This window comes from Trichomycterus rosablanca, chromosome 1 (assembly GCF_030014385.1).
Source record: "Trichomycterus rosablanca isolate fTriRos1 chromosome 1, fTriRos1.hap1, whole genome shotgun sequence".
Lineage (NCBI taxonomy): Eukaryota > Metazoa > Chordata > Actinopteri > Siluriformes > Trichomycteridae > Trichomycterus > Trichomycterus rosablanca.
Window position 1 is genome coordinate 38301924 of NC_085988.1, and position 24801 is coordinate 38326724.

Here is a 24801-nt window from a genome sequence, read left to right on the forward strand (position 1 = left end):
TCATTTGAACGTCATGTTTTACACTCTTTGGTTACATTCATGACAGGACATTTAGTTACATTTACTTAGTGTAAATTATTTTTTGTGAACACTGCTACTATTTTTCTCTACTGCTGCTATTACCTCTTTTAGAGAGATGCCATGCGAAATTTAATTGGTAAAATGAAAGCCACTGTAAAATAAAGGGCGCTTAACAGTCGGCTTGGAATGTAAAGGACTTTTGTAAAAGGAGGGAAAAGATAATTAAGTCTAATGATAATCAAATGTTACTATTTGGGCAGCACAGCACTATGTCTGCCAAAAAAAAAAAAAAAACATACACTGCTCTTCACCTGGCTAATACCATCCCTTCAATGAAACAGGTTGGCGGCAGCATACAGGTATGGAGGGTGTCTCTCAGCAGTGGGGGAGACTGGTCCAAATTGCCAAAGACAGAAACATCCTTAAAGATAACCTCCCTCAGATGACAAACAAACTCAGATCCACTATGGCAGTACATTCATTCTTGAGCATTTTATGTAGCCTAGGCAAGCGTTTTTAATAATAATAATTATTATTATTATTTAGCTAAAAAAAAAATTTGTCACTTCACAAATCTACTAGGGGAAATGGTGCACATTTCGGCCAGAAGGACTGTGATAAGCTCAATATATCAAATAAAAGTACAAGAGTGATTATAGAACTATGCTGAACATTTCACTTCACACTTCAACAGAGACCAAGAATAGCCCGAATGATAATTACAGCCTATTTGGGCTCCTACATCAAACTCTAGACTCAAATCTGTCATGTGATATATGCATTATTAAAGAGGTAAGATTCATTATTGAAATGTAACAATTTATCAATGAAATTACCTACATTGCTACATTACATTTTCATTCAACAATATAAAGATGGTCCTTTACATCTTAGAAAAATGCAGAGGTGATAAACATTGAATTAATATCTACTTGCAGATTATATATACTTTGTATACAGTACTGTGAAAACTGCTTTTGTTGTATTGCATTTTTTATCATGGAAAAAACACAAACCAGTATCTTTGTTGTTTTAGTAGCATATGGAAAACACTTTAAAGTAAGTATCTATCTGTTTAAAGTCTTACTGCATGAATATTATGAAATAAAAATTGACTACTACAAAATATATTTTATAAAATCTCATATTTGTAATACAGTCCGTGTTACTCTTTATCTGGAAGTTGTCCTTTCATCACTGTGGACACTTCTGCTGTTTTTTCTTGAATTTCCTCATCCTCATCTTCAACACAGTCAGCCCAACGGCCCACCCGTTTCACGCCCTCTCCAACCAAAGGTGCGTTAAAACATGGGTTATGATCATAAATTACCAGCTTCAGCCCTTTCAAATGGGTTAGTGCAGGAAAATAACATATTCGATTTCTATCTACATCAATCACTTCTAAACCATGCATGTCTAGAAGCACTGGTGGAAAATCATTCAGCAAGTTTCCTGCTAACCAGATACTTCGCAATTCTTTTAACCTAGCCAATTCATTGGGTAAGCATCGAAACTGATTGTATCCCAAATGAAGTGTCTTGAGGTTGGGAAGCCTACACACTACAACTGGGAACTTTGTAAAGCAGTTAGTCTCAAGCCACAGTGTTTTTAGTTCAGTGAGCTTTGCTAGCTCTTTTGGCAGTTTGTAAATTCTATTATTCCCAAGGTAGAGGATGTTAAGTTGCCGAAGCTTGCAAACCACCAAAGGCAGTTCTTGAAAGCAGTTGAAGTCCAGAGCCAAAAGCTGGAGTTTTTGCAGACAGTGAAGCTCAGACGGAAGGCTGCTCAGGTGGTTATCACTCAGGTAAAGCTTGACAAGTTCACTGAAGGCACAAACTCTAAGAGGAAAGTGACGCAGCTGACAACTACTCAGATCCAAGGTACAATCAAGGGGCATTTCTTTTAAGTCTCCCACTAAAAATCGCTGACATCGATCAAATGGGATAAAGGCTGCAGCTCCCTTAATAACATTTCCCATTCTTCCAGCCAACTTTCATGGTCCCTTTATGAACAAAAAAGACTACATGCAATAAAAGAGAATGACAATAAATAATAAGAAATAGATCATTCTTAACAATGTTGTCAATAACAAAATGCTTAACACAAAATCTTAAATGACATCTACATTACAGTTTTCATTTTATAGCTACAAGTTCACATTTAAACTGTCATTGCCCATATAAAAGAAACTAATTAACATCAATACTTACCAAACAGCTAAAAGGAGTTCATAGTCCTTTCATTAAAAGCCTAACTGATGTTTGAGTGATTTTATGTCCCTGCACTCAGCTGAACTCTGTGTCTTGCTCTGAGCTTTGCCTTCTAAAAGTGCCAAAAAAGATAACCAGCCTGCCCCTTCTCATACATGTTAAATGAAGTTCCAGGCTGTGGTGTGGGCAAGTGGCAGTGATAAGTGAAGTGTTCAGTGGAATGTGGATAAATATGGGGAGGTCTGAGTCTCTCTTATTTATGCATGACCATTTAAGTTAAGCCACTTAGCTATCCCAGTTTGGGGGTCCTATCAGTGGTAGTCAATGTCATGTGGCAGACCACAACAATGCAGTGTTTATTTTTAATTAACCAGACCATAAGAATGGCAGATTCTTAATTGTTAACTTATTAGTAATAAATTTACGTTTCATTTAGTAAATTATAGTCAGTACTATAATACATCAGCCGAGTTGTAGCCAATTTCAGTCTACTTTCAATGTACAATCATGATAAACTAGGATTTGCCTTTGAAATGCAAATCGTTATTATCCTAACATTTATGTAACACAGTTCAAATCAGGTATTTAAAAATATTAACATTTTTTTAGATTAAAAATTAATTAAATGAAAAAACAAACAAACAAAGAAACCCATTTTGGCAATTGAGCCTTCTATGTTTCCATGCCCACATTTCCCATTGAGACTGGACACCAAGGCATTGCAAATATCCCAGTAATTTATAGTGACATATTGAAAAGCTTCTCAGAATACCTCATGTCTTAGAGAATTAAATTTAAGTGTTTATACACCGACATTCACAAAATGATTTGTGGGTTAAAAGTTTTTTTTATTATTATTTTTTTTTATATTTCTCAGATGTTTTCTTACAATTGTGCATGTTGTTACGCTTTATACCTACTGGGTGGGTTTATATACTAGTGTCAAATTACCAGTATTCACATCATTTTTTACAAATATAAAGAGAATTTAGTCCAGTTCCTCTAAAGAAATGATCCTCACACCTAGACCCTGAATCTAAATCTGGTCTAAATTTTCCGATTTTTGATAGTTGATTCAACTGTTAATCTGTTTGATCTTTAACAATGTCATTTAAGAAAAGTTTGGTTATTATTACCTTTCATTCATTTAATTTCCTTTTCTTTAGCTTCTTTATTCTGGTCAGGTTTGCAGTGGGTCCGGTGTCACTGGGTGCAAGGTGGGAATACCCTGAACAAGGCATCAATCCATTGAAGGGCTTCGGCCAAAGTGTAGATGCCCAGCCAACCAACAGCATCGTTCAAGATTTGAACCTGGATCTCAGTGGTGGTGGGGCTAGCATAATTTGCACCACCTGAGTGCTTGTTACCTTTTTGTTCTGAACCTATACATAATGCAGCCCAATTTGGCAGCCATAGTTTTCCATAGTATGTAATATTTAATTATTATTATTTAAAGAAAGTGATAATGCATTTGTTTGTTATGCTTTCTCGTCTTTTCTTTGTCTGTCTGTCTCTCTCTATCTAATCTTCATGTTAAACCAGGTGTCCATTAGTAAGGATCAAACTCAGAACCTCAGTAACCACCTTACCACTTCACTAGCTGCACCACTATAGCATCCATCGTAAAGCATTTCTACTCCTTATTTCTCCTAGCTTTCTAAAACATGGGTTACAAAAATTTTTGTGACAGCTTGTGGTGGGGCCCAATGCATGACATATTTTTTTTTGGGGGGGGGGGCAAAATCCTAATGGTACAAGGCACATTACTCATTATGTAAAGCAAATTGCTAAACTGGTAGCTGGAATAACCAAGACATTAGTAGCTAGGAATATCAACTGTCTAGAAAGCTCTTGCTGAAGAAATGTTTAGGTTTGCCCTGGTAAACCAGTGATATGAATGAAATGTTGTACTAGTACAGATGAATATTTGTCAGCTACAGTAAATAGTCATGTTCATAATCATATATAATAATAAATGTAGGACTATAATGAACAAAAAGTTACTACTGATGAAAGGGTCACTAAGGGGTTAGAGGGTAAAGGCTATTCACCCAGCATTCTCAGCTGCAGGATACACAGCCATCTTGGATCTACGAGCAGAGGGGAAATTAATGCGGTTTGTGGATTTTATCTTTATGAGCAGAAATAATACATCTGCCCGCTTCAACTCGAACACAAATAGCCACCAGATCAAAGCGTTTCCTCAATTTATCGTTGCGTACGTGCTGCGTTTGGACGTGTTGCAGTAAATACACCGACTCGTCCGTCTGTGTTTTTGTCTGAGCTAGCTGCTTTAGCCATTAGCTGCAGAGCTCCAAACTCGCATACTACAGTACTATAGAAGACTGTAGTATACAGCACAGCAGTGCTACTGTTCTACTCTGGTGCACTCGTTAATACGTTAGTGCGCTATAAAATATACAAGTTAGAAATACAGGCCACATTTGAGGGCCTACACGCTTATCCTTCTATCACGAAAGCCACTTGTTAGCTAAGTGGTTAGCTTCAGGCTTGTGATCCTGCTAGTAAATAACTCAAATTTAAGTCCTACCGCGGTGCCTATTTAAACGTGATTCATAGTATAACTCAAGTGTCAGCTAAGTACACTCTGGTCTAAGCTACAGTGCATTAAAACCTCTAATCAATCATTTTCCAAATATTTTAGTTCGATAGCTACTGGGTTTGTGGGCTAACAACATTTAGCATCACCGTGCTAACTTGGTTATTTATAGCGGCTCACAATCGCTGTCCATTTAATTTAGCTGGGGTTAGCTAGCTCTTCATTCCAGTAGTGGAACCCAGTTAGCATTGTTTCTAATACAAATCCAAAGGATATGTATATAGCAAATTTTCTTTTTACTGACAAAGATCTATATATTTCAAGTGCAAATCCCAGTGCAGTACATGTAAACAATGTTAAGTGAGTAAACTCACGATTTTAAACACATCCAATGCCTGTCAGTAGCTAATAGATCATTTTTATTCAGATTATTTTAACACAAAAGTTTAGGCAGTAGGAAACCCAGAAAATATATCTGTGGGTCTTATAGTGTTTGAAAATAAAGGATTGAGCAATTTGACAATGCATCGCTGTCGTCTTAAAAATAACAATGTATAAGATAGTAACCAAATATTTGTCAATGATGGTATAATTGCAACAAGCTTAATGTTTTACTATAATAAAGTAACTATCCTAAAGCTACTCAAAAACACTGGGTACAAGGTGGGAATGGGTCCTGGACAGGGCATCACACACTCAAGTGACTTGTGTGTTTTGGTAGATAGAAGGAAACCCATAGAGAAAACATTCTAAATCCTCTAACTTGACCTGAGGTTTTAATCCATGTCCCTGCAATTAGGTGGCACCCACACTACCAGCTAGGCCACCTCCAGAGAGGCTGGTATAATGATTTAAGTTTTACTTCACGCACACACACACAAAAAGAGCGAGACAGACAAATTTGTGAATGTGTTAGTAAATATGGTTACAATTTTTAAAAAGGCGGATATTTGTTTTGTTAACGCTACAGTATTAAACTGATTGAAAGTCAAAGATGTGGCGTTAAGTTGTAGAGAAAAACGACCCTGTTTGAATGGCGAGACACTGGATAGTTTTAAACACTCATTTAAAATTAGAGCTGACAAAGCAGGTTTTGTCTCAGTTGAAGCCTCTTAGTCATAAATCTGATTGTTGGTCTTAAATGGGAATTTATTGCTTTTAATAACGTATTTATCTGTCCCAGGTTATCCAGATTTTTTTTTTAAATGAACAGCAGATTTAATTATCATTAAGTTATTGTTCTTTATTCATGCTTATTTTTAATTTGTGCATTTTGCTTTTGTTGATAAATAGGTTTAATGTGCTGTAAGCTCAAATTACATAATTGCTTCAATCTGTGTCTGGAAGTTAACTCAATTGCTTCAGTAAAAAACTCTTAAGTAGTACATTTGGTGATAAAAAAGTCTTATCGGAATCTAGAACAAGCTCTGACGATAAATTTAATTGTTTAGGTGACGAACGGCATGTTCAGTGCTACGAGAAAGAAGTTTGAGGGGGTCGAAAGTGACTACCCTGATGAGAGTATGTACTATGGCCAGCCGTCGATGTTCCCTCATCGATCGGAGAAAGATGTAAGTTTTTTCTTTAATTGCATTTACGTCTCATAGCTGTCTGATTTCTGCAGTTATCTGCTTAGTAAATTGATCATGTAAGCTTTCCATTTATCTGAAGTTGACTTAAAGGCTATTTAAGATCTCTAGTTTGAAAGCATTGTTTACACCAGTCCACTTTCTAAATACATTCAGAGAATTGAACAATGTGAAAATAGTATGTTCATTGCTGGTGTTACTTTGCTGATATGCTTTCTTTTACTCTAGAATATAATTTGAAATGCAGCTTTGGTCATAATAAAGGAAGTTGTTTTAGTTTAAGGTGTTAATTAATGTTGGTTTGAGTTTACAATAAAGCGACTATAAGATAACACTCCTTCCCTGCCTTTCAGATGCTGGCATCTCCTTCACCATCGTCTTCAGGTCAATTGTCGCAGCTTGGTGCGAGTTTGTATGGTCCACAAAGTGAGTACAGTTCAGTTTACGTTGTGCTCATTTTTATGCATGACCACGTGTTTGGTAACATGAGAATTTTTTAAATAAAAAATCAAAGGGGATTATTCACTTTAATACATATAGGTTTTACCTCCTTTTTATTACAGGTGCACTAGGCTTCTCAATAAGGAGCATTGGCAGCAACAATCCCCAATTAAATCGCAGTTTAACGCAAGGCACTCAGTTACCGAGTCACAGCACCCCAACGACAGGCGTCCCAACAATGTCTCTTCATACTCCACCTTCACCGAACAGGTAGCCTGGCCTTATGTGTTGTTATGCTCTGACTATGTGGGAGTAGCAGTTTTACAATAACCTTATTATAATATGTTTTATGTTCTGGTCAATAGGGGCATTCTACCTATGAACTCCAGGAACATGATGAATCACTCACAGGTTGGCCAGGGCATGGGTCTAAGTGGCAGGACCAACAGTATGGGCAGCTCGGGTCTTGGCAGCCCCAACCGAAGTTCGCCTAGCATCATTTGCATGCCAAAGCAGCCACAGCCGGCACGTCAGCCCTTCACCATCAACAGGTATGGCAAACATGAGAGAAGACAGCAGTGTGATACCTGCTTAATTTAGTTAAGAATGTGTAATAACGGTGGCAGTTACCTATACTGTAGATTTACAGATTGTTAAAAATGTAGATTACATTTAAGTCTAGACTGAGTTAGTACTAACACATTTTTACCATTTCTCAGTATGTCAGGTTTTGGAATGGGTCGAAGTCAGGGGTTTGGTATAAACTCTTTATCGAACAACATCTTCAATGGAACTGGTAAGTTAGTTAAGGAACAGACTTTATAACATTCTTTGTTCTCACCAGTAGCTGTTACAAATTTTCAGTCATGATCAATGATTACACCCAAACCCTGCTTTTTAAATGACTTATTTTATAGTAAACTTTTGGCTATCCAACTTGCAGTCGCCAAACCTTTTCCTTTCACCCACACAAGGCAGGTTCATATAGGAATCTGTATCATGTAGGGAAAGTCACACACTTATTCCCATTATCCCATGACTCATTGTGCAGGTGCCCTCGATCAACCAGCAAAGATCAGAATTTTAGCAGTTATGTGTAATCCCCTTCGGCAATCCCACCCCATGGATGAGCTAGTCATTGTCTGACAGGCGCCCACCTGTCAGTGAACTTATAATTTCGAAGTGTCATCATGGTGTGCTAGCATGAACTTAGTATTTGTTATTATGTATTAAATACTTTTTTGGTGTTCCAGAATGGCAAGATTTTCAGATCTTGAAACATTTTCCCCTTACTTATATAGAATAGAATAATAGAATAATCTCTGTACATACCGTTTTCCTGAACATCTTTAAATCAGGGCTTGGGTGTATTTCTGTGAATCAGAAAAAGTAAGAGAAAAATGACCATTGTAGGATTGTGTGTTATTTTTTTCCCTTACATTTATGTGTGAATAAAATGTTATGGTCTATTTTATAGATGGAAGTGAAAATGTGACAGGACTGGACCTCTCTGACTTCCCTGCATTAGCAGACAGAAGTCGGAGGGAAGGAAATGGCAACCCAACACCATTGCATAATCCCTTGGCTGGAAGGGCTCCCTATGGTAAGATTGTTATCCATGTGTAAGAGAAACTAAATGAAATGAATGCTCGAATATAATTCAGCCTGCCTCCAGTTGCTTTGTGGTCAGGTCTTGATTATGACCATAAGTGTTTTTATGGGTATGTTACAGTTGGGATGGTGACAAAGCCTTCAACTGAACAGTCACAAGACTTCTCGATTCACAACGAGGATTTTCCTGCACTGCCTGGGCCTAACTACAAGGACCCAACGTTGAGCACGGACGAAAGCAAATCAGTCAGTGTTAATTACCTTTTTTTAATTATCTATTCAAAATATGTTATTACATAGCAAATAGTGCATACATTTCATCTGTTACCAATTTTACTGTTTTTTTTATTCTGTTGATTCAGCAGAACTTGAACTCATCAGCCAAAAGCAGCTCCAGTGCAGATGGACCCAAGTTCCCAGGTGATAAGACATCAGCACAGAACAACAACCAGCAAAAGAAGGGGATCCAGGTGTTGCCTGATGGTAAGCTTTTGTTAAACACAACTGCTCATTTGTAGTATCTATCATCATATCCAAACATTTTTATATTTACAGAATATAGAGCAGAGGTTTTCAGTTATGAGGTCATTCAGACACCTCTTAATACTCAGTCTTGTAACAATGCTGAGTATTGTCTTGAAGTGTTGGGTTCTTTTTCATAACATCAGGCTTATTGTTTTAAACAATGTCTGCCAGTGCTGCAATAAACTCTTCTGAAAAACAATACATTTAGAATTGCATGGCATGAAAGTTACTAGCAAAACCATGAGCATGAATCAAACCTTATTCATTTTATGAAGGCCCATCATGCCCATCAGTAAAGCATAATGCAAAGACGGGCAGTAAAATATGGTGGAGCTGTAAAATACACTAGTTCATTACTGCTGAGATCTAGGGTTTGAATCTCGGTGGTGCTGTTGGCCAGTAGCGTCTAAAGTGTTGAACATTTTGACTGATGTTTAAGACTAATCTACAGTATATTCTATTATGTTTAGTAACAAACAAAGCCTCATGTTTGCAGAACTGAAAGACATTGCATGTTGTGATTGCATTATTGTATGTACAGGGTGTCAGAGATAAGCCATATTAGTCATAATAAAAGGGGTACATTTCCATTAGCACCATAAGTGGTTGAGTGGCTACTAAAATCCCTGTCTGCTGCAGTCATGGACCCTAAAAATGCTGATTTCTTTACAGGTAAGGTGACAAACATTCCTTCAGGCATGGTGACAGATCAATTTGGAATGATCGGGCTGTTGGCCTTCATCCGAGCAGCTGAGACAGACCCCGGAATGGTTCACCTGGCACTAGGAAGTGACCTGACTACACTGGGACTCAACCTTAATTCTCCAGAGTATGATACACTGCTATGTTTTCCCAAAGAGAACATGCACTCTTCTGAATTTTCATTCTTTCTGCTCTTTTCTGTTTGGGTTTTAGCAGGTTCTTTTACGTAGTTACATCTTGCATGTACCTGATGTTTGTGCTTGACTTTTATTCAACAGAAATCTCTATCCCAAGTTTGCGTCTCCTTGGGCATCTGCGCCATGCCGACCACAGGACATTGGTTAGTGTCTGCTCTGTTTATTGGTTTGAAGTTCTAGACCGGCCATGTTAAGCACTGTGTTAACAGGGATAATACTTTCTTTTTCAGACTTCCATGTTCCCTCGGAATATTTAACCAACATTCATATTAGGGACAAGGTATGGATGAGTGATAATCACAATTATACAATTTTTTTCTGGTAGACATGCCAGATGTAGCCAGCGCTGGTGTTCATCACACTTCTTAGAGTCTCTAGAAATCAATCAGAATCGCTTAAAAATATTGAGTGTTAAGTAATTTGTCTTATTCTTCAGGGCAATAAATACATAAACTTTGCTTAAGCAGCAGACTTGTCTGACTTTTCAAGCTTCACTGAACTAACTAACTGAATGAATGAGTTTTTTCGGCTTTTCCTGTTAGGGTTCGCCACACATATTTGATCTGGCATAGTTTTTATGCCGGATGCTCCACCTCAATCACTAGTTCACATGTTTTCAAAACAGAAGTGTGGCTCTTGACATTATGTTGCATTTATTTATATGTATTTATTTAAATGTATATTATATATTTTTTCCACAAAACATTTTGTTTTGGACTAATACACAGTCTAACATTCATTTTTCATAGTTTACACATTGAGCTGCAAATATGCCATTAGTAAAATGACACACCCATACATATATTAAATATAAAGCTGTGTATACATGTGTAGACATACATTTAAGGTGTGTGTTGTTGCTGAACTAATTGGAGAACATAATTCTAAGGAGAAGATGCTTGATGCTTTGTTTCTGGATATGTTTAATACATATTAACACTGTATCCACTTTAGTCTAACAATTGAAAAGAACTGAGATCTGATCTAATGTATTGTTACAGCTGGCTGCAATAAAACTAGCAAGATATGGGGAGGATCTGCTGTTCTACCTATACTACATGAACGGAGGCGATCTCTTACAGCTTCTGGCTGCTGTGGAACTGTATGCAGCATTCCATACAATTTTAGAACATACACATCACAACAATTTAAATAAAAGATTGAATTACAAGCAAAATGTTGTTCTAACATAATACTACATTTCTCCTCTGTTACAGCTTTAACCGAGACTGGAGGTACCATAAGGAGGAGAGGGTGTGGATTACAAGAGCACCTGGCATGGAGCCCACTCTGAAGACCAACACTTATGAGCGAGGGACATACTACTTTTTTGACTGTCTTAACTGGAGGAAAGTAGCTAAGGTAAAATATCGTTTAGTAGTATCTATAATTGAAATATTTATTAAATTCATATATTAAAATGGAAACAGTATATACTTTTTTACCACATTGCCACTACTAAAAAGAATCCCACACAGGTATAACCACAGGGTCAACTTTTAAAAAAGTAAATACTTGTAAATAGCTTGTGGTACTAATTAAACTGCTGCCTAAAGTTTTTATAAGGGATGTCAGTGATTATTGTTTAACCACTAATTTACAAATAACAATTGTTTTATTAATGCTGTCAATTGAAAGGGTAGGGTAATTTAAATTCATTTTAAACAGCTTGTGCTTGGTTTTAAGTGAGAGTGGAGCTAGAGATTTCTATACAGACAAAAGCGCAGATTGCTTAACATATTAAAATCACAAATATTTTTTATGGCATTTAGCAGATGTCTTTATTCAAAGCAACTTACAATGGTGGCTAATTACAGTGCCAGCAAAATTGGGCCCAAAATTGTCAGCTTGGTGGTGGTGGGGATTGAACCAGTGACTTTGAAGTTACTAATCCAGTAACTTAACTGCTGAGCCTCCACTACCTCATAAGCTCCAGAGCAAAGCTGTGAAAAAATTCTCTGCAGGGCAGTGTTTTTATCTGGTAATATCTACAATATTACTCTTTAGCCAGAACTATATCTCTGTGATGAAAAGCTGGTGGTGGTTTTTGAGTCCACATATTTTACATATTTATTTAAACCCTACTTTTTATGCACATTAAAATTTGCAGATAGTTTGACTGATCAGTTTTAACTAATAGTAATTGTAGCCACAACACTCAGTTCACTTGCACTGAGCTTTCTCACCTTTGTACATTTATTCATGAGTATCCAGTTCTTAACATGCCTTTCCTCCTCTCTTTTAAGGAGTTTCACCTTGAATATGACAAACTTGAGGAGCGGCCTCACGTACCAACCACCTTCAACTACAACCCAGCACAGCAAGCCTTCTAATGCGGAGCTGTTTTGGGTTTCTGAGCTGCAGGAGCAGACCTCAGGGCCAGCCACGGCCAACCACAATCTGCTTTTATTCCTCACCTGTCTGGACAAGGACTGCTAGAAGGGGGCAGGGGCTCTCCTCCTTTTTTGATAAGGGGAGACTTCCTGCCCTACAAATGATGTGCTGCCCAAAAAGACACTCAAAACACACCCTTTCACTGTTTTTAAATACCCTCATGCTTTTTCTCCTTTTTTCCTTTCGAGCACAGGTCTGTGTTTTGTTTATGCCTCTGATCAAAAGCCTGTTTGGTCTCTGGCAGAAGAACTGACTTGCAGTACAACAAACACACAGCAGTAACAACTTAAAGGATACGTTTCGTTTTCCGAAACGTACCTAGCTAGTGACCAGGACAGACTAAAAAAATCAATCCAATACATGTGAATACGAAAGGGCAGAAGAAATGCAATGTTCATTGTTGCACTATTTAGTAATAAAAGAACACAAAAATTGTTTTGTGCTTTTTTATCTGGCAAAAATGCTCTTACTCTGATTTTGTCTGGAATGATACACAGCCTGCTGTTAACATCATGGATTTTCTTACTTGTCCTATAGGTTTTTTTCTTCTCTTCTTCTCCAGAACATTCCTTTGTTTCGTCATCTTAACCATGCTAGCCGATCCTCCACCCGGTCAGGTTTTCTCTGCCTAACTGCTATAATTACAATTCAGACTGTTTTAGTGACCATTGTGGGAACAGCTTGTGGACCATCACCCACAAGGTTGTGACTAAGCTACATTGCTCCAGAGGAAAAAAAAAACACTTTTCAGTCTTTGTTACGATTTTGTAATAAATGTGTACATTTTTTTTATTTTTTGGACATCACATGAATAAAGATATGTATGTACGAATGTGTATATATTATATATATAGATAGTCGTATCTATATATATATATACATGACGTCTATTTTGGAAAAAGTTAATTATTCTTTGTTCAGCCTCATTTTTAGGAGGTGAGCAGTGGTGGCATTATGTGTTAGAAACAAACAACAAAATAATAATAATTAAAAAGTGTTAATATTATTAAGCTGCCAGACAGGTCTTGTTACCCTGTGCACTTAAGACCAAGATGAATAAATAAAAACAAGGAAGGCCTGATTTTCTCAAACCAAGGACATATATACCCCAAAATCTAAAAACCATTTCAGTTGCAGCTGTTTGAATAAAAACATTTCATAGGAAAAGGAAAACTGGTTTTACGGCTAACGAAAAAAAAAGAAAAAAAACAGTCCAGTCTTGTATTTTCTGAAAACGTTGAAAGCGTATTTCTTTCCTTTGTAATAAAGCAGAACGGCTTTCCTGAACCGGTGTTTGTCTTTCTGTGGGAGGGGAACGAGGGCCCTGCCGAGCAGTAAGTCACAGACATGCCTTCAGTCTGGAGCAAGACTGAGTTAAAACTGCATCAAGCAGCAGCAAACTGACTGAATACAGTTATGTTGTACATGTAGGTTCACATAGTATGTTGAAAAATGAGCCAAATTACCACTATGTGCATCACTGACCAGATATATTTGGGTAGTGGAGCATTTCCTATACAGTTGAGGTAGTGTGTGGCACTGCTATGAGTGTACACTGACTGCTTAAATCAGATGCAATTACTTTGTTAGTCCCATCAGAGCTGTCCCAGTAGTAGTAAACTGCAACCGGTGCCTCTCTGTACTACTGACAATATACCACTATCTGTTTAAGCAGTAATGACAATGTTTAGATTAAATATAAAACAATAAATAAATAACACCAATGGGCAATTTAGAGGATAAAAACAGACAGCTGCAAGTGAGGGTTAAACCCAGGACCCAGAAGCTCTTGTACAGCAGATAATAAAAAGGTTATGAGTTACTACATGTAAATCGTCCCTTTATCACAGTAAGTTTACGAAAATGGATGAATTAAAGATTACAATCCCAATTTCAAATGATTGTTTACAGAGTATATAATATTGGTATAAGTAGGTTGATTATTGTTTATAGTCTTCTGGTGTATAGATTTGTTTTCCTGTGACTCGACATCTAAGCCCCAGACAAAAGGGTTTAATCCTGAGCTCAAATTACAGTGGGGTTTGACATGTTTACATTTACAGCACTTAAAAGACGCTTTTAACTGGGGTGACTTAAAAATGTGACCAAATACATTGCAAGGATTTGAAGCTTAAAGACCCTGCTCAAGGGCCCAACAGTGGCAACTTGGCGAAGGTGTGGCTTCCGATCAATAGGCGAGTACCCTAACCGCTGAGCTAACAATGGTCAAACTGAGTATTGCATTGGCTGGAATTTAATTCTACCACTGAACCACCAATGCCGCACCTATTCTGCATGTGTTTGTCTCTTGGTACTGTGGTTTTCTCCCATTGGCCAAACCATAACTGTGTAGCTCTCTAGGGTGATGTTCTGAATCCATTATAGGCCTGACGAGAATAAAAGCAATATCTCTCTCTCTCTCTCTCTCTTGCTGCTAGAAATCTTTAATTAGACATGGTTTTACACGTAATGGTTAGTTGTTCACAAAAAAATAGAATATATATTAAAAATCAACACAGCTGAAATGCTTCCAAAAAATAAATCCTATCATGAATCATTCATGCACATTACTATTTAAATACTGCACATAAAGGCTTACACAATGACATGTGGTGTCTTTTTCCAAATCTTATGCAGCCTCCACTCGTTGGTAAACAGTTAGGAAGAACACCTTAAACACATGCTCTTGTAAATAAACGTTCATATCCAGATAAATTACAAAAAGAATAAGTGGACTGTGCATTTGCTTTTAGAAATGTGTACTGTGTGGTCTGGGTCCAACTGTCCCCTTGGCAGACAGGGTCACTACAAATAAATACAAAGTTACTTTTACTATTGACCTGATTTTAATGATGGGATATTTCTATAGAAGTGCTCTCTACCAGGATGACAAAGCCCCCATTCACATGGCACTAGAAATAGTGGCAAATACTGTAAAATTTAGTAATGTACAAGACAGTAAATATTGCAGCTTGCATTAACACAAGTGAATAAAAATCGAAGCCAATTTTCCTATTGATTTCAGCATTTAACTCCCCTGTAGTTAGTAAAGATATATGTAGATAAAGGGAACAGGGATCAGCTTAAATAAGACATTTAAAAAAAAAAAACATTTTTAAACTACACATACATGTAGACTACACATACATTCCTGATGGTGTTCTACCCTTCGAGCTGCAAGATCCGTAGGATTCTCTCTACAGCCATATATGTGGAGTTCCACTAAGAGCTTGCATTCAATTTCAACAATTTTTGCAACCACATATGACTGGCCTGTTTTGTTCCAGGGTGGCATGGTGGCTAAGTGGGTAGCCCTGTCGCATCACAGCAAGAAGGTCCTGGGTTCGATCCCCAGGCGGGGTGGTCCGAGTCCTTTCTATGAGGAGTTTGCATGTTCTCTGCGTGGGTTTCCTCCCACAGTCCAAAAAACATGCAGCCAGGTTAATTGTAGACACTGAATTGCCCTATAGGTAGGGGTGTGTGTGTGTGTTGGACTGGCGCCCCATCCAGGGTGCTATTGTGTGCCTTGTGTAATCTTGACCCAACTGTAAGTGAACGTCATTAAGGGCATCTGCTAGAACATCAAAGATGTGGGGCCCTCTCACCCTCTTGCAGGAAAGTGCAGCAGATCTTCTTTCCCATGTTTTTTTCTGTGGCTCACTGTGCAACAATCAGTGGTGTGGGCAGGGATGGACTGGCCATCGGGAGGGTCGGGAGTTTTCCCGGTGGGCCGCTCTGTATGTGGGCCGCTGAGGGAGTGAAAAATAAATTCTGTTTTAAATATTCCTGAATAATAATCCTGAAGTGTGCATTGGCCCACCACAGTATCCTCGCTGCATGTCCATTGGCTAATCACAGAAATGTCCCTCCCCCAGGATAAACCGTAATCACAACCACCAGTACAAAAACTATGAATGAGTGCGAGATGGAGAAAGGGTCGAAAAAGCGTAAAGGAGGTGCAGAAAAAGCCCGTGATAAAACACAGAAAAAGCTGCAAGCAGATGCAGAAAAGTGCAGGAAACTGGACAACCTGTTTGGCAGTGAGGAACTACAGCATATCCAGAGAGCAGAAAAGGAAAAGTTAGTGTTCAGTGACTCGCTTCGTTAGTAACGCCGTTTAAGAAGAGACTGTGGGCCCATCTCAAATGTCGCCTATGCCCTACTTAGGGTACTTCCTAACAGTACAAAACATTTCTTTTAACAGTCACTGAATGATTAATAAGTAGTTATCTACTACTTATTAATAATACCAGGGACTTTAAACCAGCCGTTTTAAGGACGATTTTTGTAAAAGTTCTATGATGTCATGTCCAACATAGTGCACTACATAGGGCGGTGGATATAATTTGAGACGGTACCATTAGTCTCTGCTCTTCAGAAAAAGTAAACACTATCTTGTCCTCTATAATACAGAAAGGAAAATGCAGTTGTTCAGGACATTTTTTAGAGTGATTATGTGCATAGCTCACATGGTTAATTTCCCTTGTCAACATATAAAGTATTTACACATGCGATTTATTTCTTTGCTCATCGGAGCAATGCACTAATTTGGAACAAACGTGAATCACGTGTGAATAAAAGTGCGAAAAAAGCATATTTACCAGTGTTAAAGGTTTAATGAAAGAAAGGTTTAATTTTATTTCTTGCGGTTTAATGAGACCGGATGGGGAAATCCAATAGAACCATTTAAGAAATTGTACATTTTATGTGTGTGATAGATGGATAGAACTATTAATCCCAAAGGAAAGTGTTGGAAATATATATAATTGTTTGTAGTTATTTTTTTTATTATTTTAATTTTTATTATAGTGAGTTAATAACTTTAGTGGTAAGATAGATGAAAACTATTAATATCAATCATCTAACATTTGATTAGGGGGTGATATGTGTGGCGCGATGTGTGGGCTGGTGAAGAAAAAAGACCAGGGCTGAATTTTGTTCCCAGTCCAGCCCTGGGTGTGGGCGACATAGCTGACTCCAATAAAATGTGAATTTAAATAGACCTTCATTTGAGTAGTAGCTTGAAGTTGGCTTGAAGAGTGGGTCTACATAACATTTTAATAACACAAAATAATAACAATCACAATGACGACAACAACAATAATAATGATAGGAAACACATCATTACAAATAAAACGGTTTTATTATAATTAATAACAATAATCAATAATCAATAATTTAACACTTTTAAATAAGTGTTAAAATAGTTCACGGCATTTGTATCTCTGCGCTTTGGGTTTGACCACGTGATGCTGTTGCCTCGTCGATTAAACGTCTTTTTACTGTCCAATCAGTGGGTTTGGTGTGAGCATTAACTACCAGCCAATTAGAGCTCAGGGGACGGGGTTTGCATTCCACTAAAATAGTGATGGGAATTTCGGCTCCTTTTAGAGAGCCGGTTCTTTCGGCTCGGCTCACTAAAAAGAGCCGGCTCTTTCGGCTCCCAAGTGGCTCCTTAGATTTTTTTGTTGCTTAAATTAATTTATTACCAAATTACATGTAAAATGAATTACAATGTAACAAAAAATTGTATCAAATGTTTATTATTTAAATTGCTTTATTTATATACTCAACATGGAACAGAGTGCTCCAACAATAAATTATAGGAGCTCATCTTTGATGGGTTGATCCTGTTTCTCCTTTCTGTTATGATCTGCCCTGTTAAAAAAGATTCTCTCTGAGGGGACAGATACACAGTCTATGTGCCATCACATGTATAAGATGTGGGTAGTCTCCCACCACTCATTTTCCTCACCTTTCCAGTGTGTAATATCTGGCTGTGTAAAGCGCTGAGTTCTCTCTCTCTCTCCCTCCTGTTCGTGTGCACGCTGTCTGTGGTGTGTGTGTGTGTGTGTGTGTGTGTGTGTGTGTAACCCCTCCCCTCCTGCTCAGTGTAAACACAAACGCCACCACGTATCTTGACCAATCACGTGCGGTTTTGACAGAAAAAAAAACGGGAAAAAACGAATCGGCTCCCAATCAGGAGCCGGATCCCGTGGTTCACTTTAAAGAGCGACCGACCCATCACTACACTAAAAGAACATAAGCGTTTGCGCTGCATTCTATCGGTACTCTCCGGTAGCTCAGGTGAGCGCATTGCTCCTGTAACAATGACGGTAGGCGTGGTGGTCCCGGGTTCGAATCCCGGCTCCACCCACTTTCAGTCACCTGTACTAGAAAAGGGGTTAGAGAATAGATTTAGAGGAATGGAAGCTAGCACAGTTCGTTACATTAGGTAAAGGTAAGGTAGGTCTCCACAGTCGGCTGGAGGTGTGACTCGAGCTACAATGAGCAAACCTCCGTCTGGGTGGCCGCCGAGTACCTTTTTCATATTCATTTATTATACATTTATTAGCTTTTATTCTTCTGCTTTAGTCTGTGGTTTTCGGTGCCTCAAAATGTTTAAGCTAACTGAAATAAACTTTTGATTTGTAGCTCTATTTCTGTTCATATGCAAATTAATTTTGCTTTGTTTTAAGCATTTAAGCAAACTGTTTAAAAAAGATGGTGTGATCATTTACGGTGCAGTTTGCACAATGATAAACTGCTGAGAGTCTTTTTTTTATAGTAAAACACATGTCAGACAATAATAATAGAACCGATAAACTTAGCAATATAATAATAATAAATAGTAAGTTTAAATTTGACCTGGGACAAGATACTACAACAAGACCAGAGTAATGTGTAAAGCTGCACAACTTGTGTGGCGGTTGGAGTAACAGAATGGCGAATACAGAAAAGCTATGTTAAATAATTACAGAAAAGGTATGTTCAGTGCTCAAAGCTTTTGCTTCTGTTAGCCAGTCCATTCAGTCTGCCGTTTGAGTCGAGGCTATCGGTCCCGTCTCAAATGACGCACATTCCCTGCTTAGGGCGCTACTTAAAACAGTAAACACTTCAATAATCTAAACTGTTGCTGAATTAAAAATTTTTGCAAGCTGCGTGTTTCTTTTAAGTTACCAGCTCACTTGGTGGCCCCTGGTTTAGTGATTAGCCAGCTTAAATAAAACACAATTAGTATTATTTAGTTAGCTGGGTAAAAAATCCAACTTGAATAGCTGGTGCTTCAAAAAAAAGGATGCTGTGATTGAGGGCTTAATTAATTAATTGATTAAGTGATAGCCCTCGGATGTGACACTGGCAAATCAGAAAACGATGCAGTATAGGTTTTCCTACAATGTATGTTTATTAAATGCAAAAATCACCTTCCAGAAAGGTATCAAGTAAAGTTCAGTCCGACAGATTAGCTGCTACTAACTAGCAGCTAACTGCTAATAAAATAATACAAAAAAATATGAAAGTAAGTAATATTAAGCAAACGTTACCATGTGGAAGTGAGTTTAAACTCGAAGAAGTGTTTTAAATTCCCTGATATGTAATCACCTCTTTTGTTCACACTGACAGAACCTGTCTGCTGTCCTGTTTTATATGACTCAAAGAGAAATAAGCAAAGAAATAACTTCTCACTGAGCAGCAAAACGCGTTTTTGTGATTGGTTCAGAGGGGGCGCCGGCCCTGCTGTAATTGTATGTACTGTATAGCAGAGATCAATTCCATGTTAGGTATACTGTACATTGAATTACATAATAAGTACAATACGTACATCAATAATTATAATGAAATAATTATTAGAAGGTATTGTATATGCTATAAGTTGTAACTATAATACATAATACAGTACTTAGTAACAACTCCAGTGAATACACACACAAATATTGGGAAATACATTTTAAAGATTAATTTATTTTTTACTATTTCCCCTGAACTTACTAGTACCCCTAAACCTGTGATTTTAATGCATTAAAAAGAAATGATTATATGTTTTTATTGTCCAAGAAACATCTAAAACAGGCTAGAAACATCTGCCCTCATTAATATTCATAAGTGATACACATAACTGTGCAATGTTTAAATGTTCTCCTGATTTCCATTTCACTGGTTTTAGTGTTAGCGTTAATTTGACTTGCCATAATAAATTGCAATTTATTTAAAAACACAGTCAATTAAAATAAAACAAACTGTATGTTAGCTGCATTTCTATTCAAACATGTACTAATTGTTATAACTAGTATGTCAAATTAGTGCACGAGTAATGGTGCCAATACTTGAACTGGAACACTATGTAAAAAAAGTATGCAGTTCAGGATTTAGCATCTCTCACAAACATTAGACATGTTAGCAGGCCAGATAGCTAACAGCTAATTAAGTTGTTTCTATTTGTCAGATACTTGGGTTTTGGTAACAGAATCTCACCTCGGTTTATGTAAAGAGGTGAGTAAGGACACAGGAAATGATTTTATTTTGTCACATACTGTTTACTTCTCTTTAAGTTATTTTTATCTTAACCAATCAATTAATTCAGGTCAGGGTCTTGGCGGGTCCAGTTCCACCAGGAAACACTGGGCGCAAGGCAGGAAAACCCTAGACTGGGTGCTAGTCCTTCACAGGGCTTCAGCTGAGATTTAAAACCAAATCTCAGCAATGGTGGGCTAGCGTAACATTACACTGTACCAACTGAGCATGGGAGATTGGGGAACTGGCATGTGTGTTTGCAAATATTTTTTAGGTGCAAGCATGTGAAAGGTTAGAAGAACTGCAGATAACAGAAATAATATTACGTTTAGGACTTTACAAGATACTTCCTTGCATACTTAGCTATTCAGACATGTACTTCATTTATTTATTAATTTTTTTACAAACCACTTTAAGACCCAAATTCCAAACTTAACAATTTGAATAAACCATTTAAAAATCACTCTTAGGAATTCAGGAGCACTTTAAATCTAAAAAGTGTCTGTCTGAATGAAACCAATACAGCTGACAAACATGAATAATAATAACAGTTGATATAAGGGGTAATACTTTCTATAAACAGACAACATGTCATAATCACAGTCCACTAAAATTAGTGCATCATCATGGTCAACAAATAGAGGGTGTTTATCTGTCGTGCAATTCCAGGCTTGGTCACCATCCAAAGTATGGCACTGTACCATCTTTCAGAGTGTGTTGTTTAGTTCTCAGTACTTGAAACCAAAATGTGTATTGAAAGCTCTTCTTTATTTGGCACAGGATTCAGAGGTGGCAGCTGTTTCAGAGGAAGCATCATCCACTTTAGCTACATCTTCTGAAAGGAAAAAACCCATGTATTTAAGTAGAATACAATTGTACTAACTGATGCAAGCAAACCATCTAGTGGTAGTTGTATCATCAAACATCCCTATGCAAAAAAAACTAAAATCAAAAAATTTACAGTGATAAATGACAGTATAATTCAGTTTATACAACAGGTAGTTCCGACCTTACAATCTGATTGGTTGAGAAGCGTTCTAACTGTGCTGATATTTGTGATAACAGCACGGCCTTTTCACACCACAACTGTATTACTCCGCTGACGCGTTGCCAGTAACGACAAGCTTCATGCACACAAACGCGCATGCAGGCGACACAGACTTTTTTCCCCGATTGCATTTTAAATCCGTTATCTGATATACAATCTAGCGCACTGTGTAGGGAAGATAAATCAATTGTCTAATATATTGTCTAGTGCACTATGTAGTGAACATGAATGCGTTATCTGATACACAATCTAGTGCACTATGTAGGGAACATTAATGTGTTTGTAACACGAACAGTTAGCTTAATAGCCCAGTTAACGGCTCCTAAAAGTTCACCCATCTCCTTTGGTGTGTGCAAGAGGTTTTTTATTTCTTTTTTTCTCTTCAGAGGTTCTTGACTTTTTCTTCTTGTTGTTCTTACCTCCCTGAAATGAGTTTTTGCAACTTAGGATGTCTGCTTTGTAGAGTTAAACTATATATTCGTTGTGGAACTACATTTTGGCGTTAGGTATTGTCAATATTAAAGCATATTTATTATGCAATTCAGGGCTTCTTTGATTTATTTTCTTTATTTATTTTGTAAAAACTGTTGTATAAAAGCAATAGAACACTTGAGGTCGTGTGTTATCACGAATAACATCATGGCGTGATGTTATTCGCGATAACACACGACCTCAAGTGTTCTATTGCTTAAATAAGCTGACAGTTTAGATTTTCTGCCATACCTTGGCAAAAGACCACTGATTCACCTGTTTTTAATAGGTACAATCAAACTATCCCTAATGATACAGAGACCTCACCACCTATAGTCAATCACTAACATGTAACAAAAGCTCATGTGCATATGTTTCTACACTTTAAATAAATATTCTAATTTGCTGTCATGACAAAGTTGTCATATGTGCAAACCAAAGAAGTTATCTGTGGTTTGTTAATCGTTTAAAACACTTAATTAACTGCCTGAACACTTAATTAAGAAATTCTCTCGAACACTTATTTTATACATAAACATAACATTTATTTAAATCAAGTGATTTGAAACAAAATTGTCCACACTGAAAATCTGTAAAAGTACCACTATTTTAGAGTAGATTTAATTGGAAGTTCACACCATGTTAGACCACATCTTGGTTTGGAATTCAGTGCAGTAGACACAATGTTCAATGGAGTAATGTTTATAGAGCCACATGTACCTGATCAGTGCTAAGCATTGTTTGTTTATCACTCACCCGTCTCCTTCTTCTCCTGGGTTTCCTCTGCGGCAGTCTTATCGGCCCTAAAGAAGATCCGTGCACTGCTCAGTGAAAAGTACAGCAGCTCAAACTCCTGCGGAGGACGTATGTTGTGTCAGAAAGCTAAAATCTCAAATGACTAACAGAAACAACAACAGGAGAAAATAAATACAACTCTTTGGCTGAATGAGTTTTCCAACATCCGTATTTGTATAGTAATGTTATAGAAGGGTGTGTGTAATCATAACACTGCACTAAGCTGGACTTGAAAATTACTGGGCTACATACAAATTACACATCTGTAACTTAACATAGAATCACAGTATTCACTTGTCTGATAGGTCCATTTAATATTGTTTATAATACAGTAGACCCTTGACTTACGAATTTAATTGGTTCCGAAGGGCTGTTCTTAAGTCAAAATGTTTGTTAGTTAAACCTATTTTTCCCATAACAAATAATGTAAATAGAATGAATCCGTGCCAGACCTCCCAAACCACCCCCTTACCTAGCCTTTCTAATGTCTTAAATGGTCTTTTTTGTTATAAATACAAGTATATTTTTCCTTAAATCATTACATTTACATTTTCAGCATTTAGCAGACGCTTTTATCCAAAGCGACTTACACAATGAGCGGAACACGATGAGCAATTGAGGGTTAAGGGCCTTGCTCAGGGACCCAACAGTGGCAACTTGGTGGTGGCGGGGCTTGAACCGGCAACCTTCTGCTTACTAGTCCAGTACCTTAACCACTGAGCTACCACTGGCCTCATTAATTATAGAATAGACATTCCTGTAATAAACAATAATAAACAACAATACACAGTACTGTACATAAAAACACACCACATCACATTTCATATACCATAATACACCATCACATACACCATAACACATTTCCTTCTTTTTTTTATAAAATGTATCTACCAGAAACAACAATAACTCTCATATTTCTCTATTATTTCCTTCTTTATTTCAATAGTGTTGTATTTTGTAGGTGTAATTGCACGAAAGAAAGAATACTTTACTGATCTTAATTCCTTCTTCTCTCTCACTCACTGTCCCCTCTGTCTGATACACAGTGACAGCTACTGGCAGGACTAATTATATAACAACAAATAGTGATTTTTTCATTTTCTCAGCTCTGTGCTTTCTCTGCACCTTATTTGGGGACATTTTAATATTGAAAACACCGGAAAAACACCATCCGCTGTGCGAATGTTCACTCACTGTATATATACAGAGAGAGAGACATTCGGAGTCAACTTGTTCGTGACGTCACGTGTTTCGCGAATTTCGGTTCGTAATCCGAAATTTGTTCGTACCTTAAGTTGAAAAAGATCGTTCGTAACCCGAAATGTTCGTATGGTAAACCGTTCGTAACTCAAGGGTTGACTGTACTGCATATATTAAATTATGTCATTTTAAACTTTAAGCCAGATATGTATTAATGCTTATTAATAAGAACAGAAACAGCGAATAACCAATCCAGTAAACTGCCTTGTAAAGCTATAGTGTGAAAGACACCAAGTTGGGAAATTAAAGGTAGTCCGGATTAAAAGATTTTTAAATTGGACACAGTTAAGGCAAAAATCCCACTCATAGCAAACCTGAAGATAGATGTCCAATCTCTTCTGAGTTAAGTTCATAGTCTGCATGAGCTTCTCATCTTGGTTAGTTGCCTGAACATTCTGCTCTTTTATCACTGCGCTCATTTCGTTCTTGTACTTCTCTCGAACTGCCTGGAACCAATGCAATGAGTCAAACTCCTGATACTGGTCCAACAGCTTCAAGATGTAGGCAACACCTTAGCAGAGAATAAAGTGGGGAAAAAGAAATTATGACCATTAGAGAAACTGGAGTTTTCACAATACCAAAATATTGACTGATGCCACATTAGTTACAATGGTTTTGGTAGAAATGTATTAATACATAAACATTAAATAAGAAGTGTATGTTCAGGAGTGCTGAAACTTTACTC

General features: G+C 37.3%; 3 protein-coding genes across 5 annotated transcripts in view; 1 reads left to right on the top strand and 2 right to left on the bottom strand.

Moving 5' to 3' along the window:
- Positions 1-1186: 1186 nt before the first annotated feature.
- On the bottom strand, positions 1187-1999 carry lrrc10 (leucine rich repeat containing 10). The gene has a single exon (XM_063002578.1). The coding sequence runs from the start codon at positions 1997-1999 to the stop codon at positions 1187-1189; it is 813 nt and encodes a 270-aa protein (XP_062858648.1).
- Positions 2000-4320: 2321 nt separating this feature from the next.
- cnot2 (CCR4-NOT transcription complex, subunit 2) lies at positions 4321-13537 on the top strand. Of its 3 annotated transcripts, none has more exons than XM_062992500.1 (15): positions 4321-4347; positions 6243-6362; positions 6734-6806; positions 6944-7091; positions 7187-7372; positions 7541-7617; positions 8299-8424; positions 8554-8678; positions 8795-8915; positions 9630-9786; positions 9938-9999; positions 10087-10136; positions 10858-10958; positions 11074-11218; positions 12103-13537. In XM_062992500.1, exons 2-15 carry the CDS (start codon positions 6255-6257, stop codon positions 12187-12189), a joined length of 1566 nt encoding a protein of 521 aa, XP_062848570.1. In that variant the 5' UTR covers positions 4321-4347; positions 6243-6254; the 3' UTR covers positions 12190-13537. The 3 variants fall into 3 exon arrangements, with proteins under 3 accessions (XP_062848570.1, XP_062848588.1, XP_062848579.1); XM_062992518.1 differs by having other exon boundaries at positions 8798-8915; XM_062992509.1 differs by lacking the exon at positions 4321-4347 and adding an exon at positions 5610-5632.
- A 6436-nt stretch (positions 13538-19973) lies between these two features.
- Positions 19974-24801, bottom strand: part of washc4 (WASH complex subunit 4) — a 30205-nt gene continuing 25377 nt past the window's right edge. Inside the window, exons 31-33 of the mRNA XM_062992530.1 lie at positions 24431-24627; positions 22818-22914; positions 19974-21377 (exon numbers count right to left, since the gene is read on the bottom strand). Of these exons, the coding sequence (XP_062848600.1) occupies positions 21310-21377; positions 22818-22914; positions 24431-24627 (362 nt within the window). The 3' untranslated portion in view covers positions 19974-21309. The remainder of the gene's footprint in view (positions 21378-22817; positions 22915-24430; positions 24628-24801) is intronic.

Coding starts and splice junctions, on each gene's coding strand:
- lrrc10 (XM_063002578.1), bottom strand. CDS start 1,999: ATGGGAAATGTTATTAAGGGAGCTGCAGCCTTTATCCCATTTGATCGA.
- cnot2 (XM_062992500.1), top strand. CDS start 6,255: ATGTTCAGTGCTACGAGAAAGAAGTTTGAGGGGGTCGAAAGTGACTAC. Junction 7,373..7,540: donor CAGCCCTTCACCATCAACAG/GTATGGCAAACA, acceptor ACCATTTCTCAG/TATGTCAGGTTTTGGAATGG. Junction 9,787..9,937: donor CTCAACCTTAATTCTCCAGA/GTATGATACACT, acceptor TTTATTCAACAG/AAATCTCTATCCCAAGTTTG.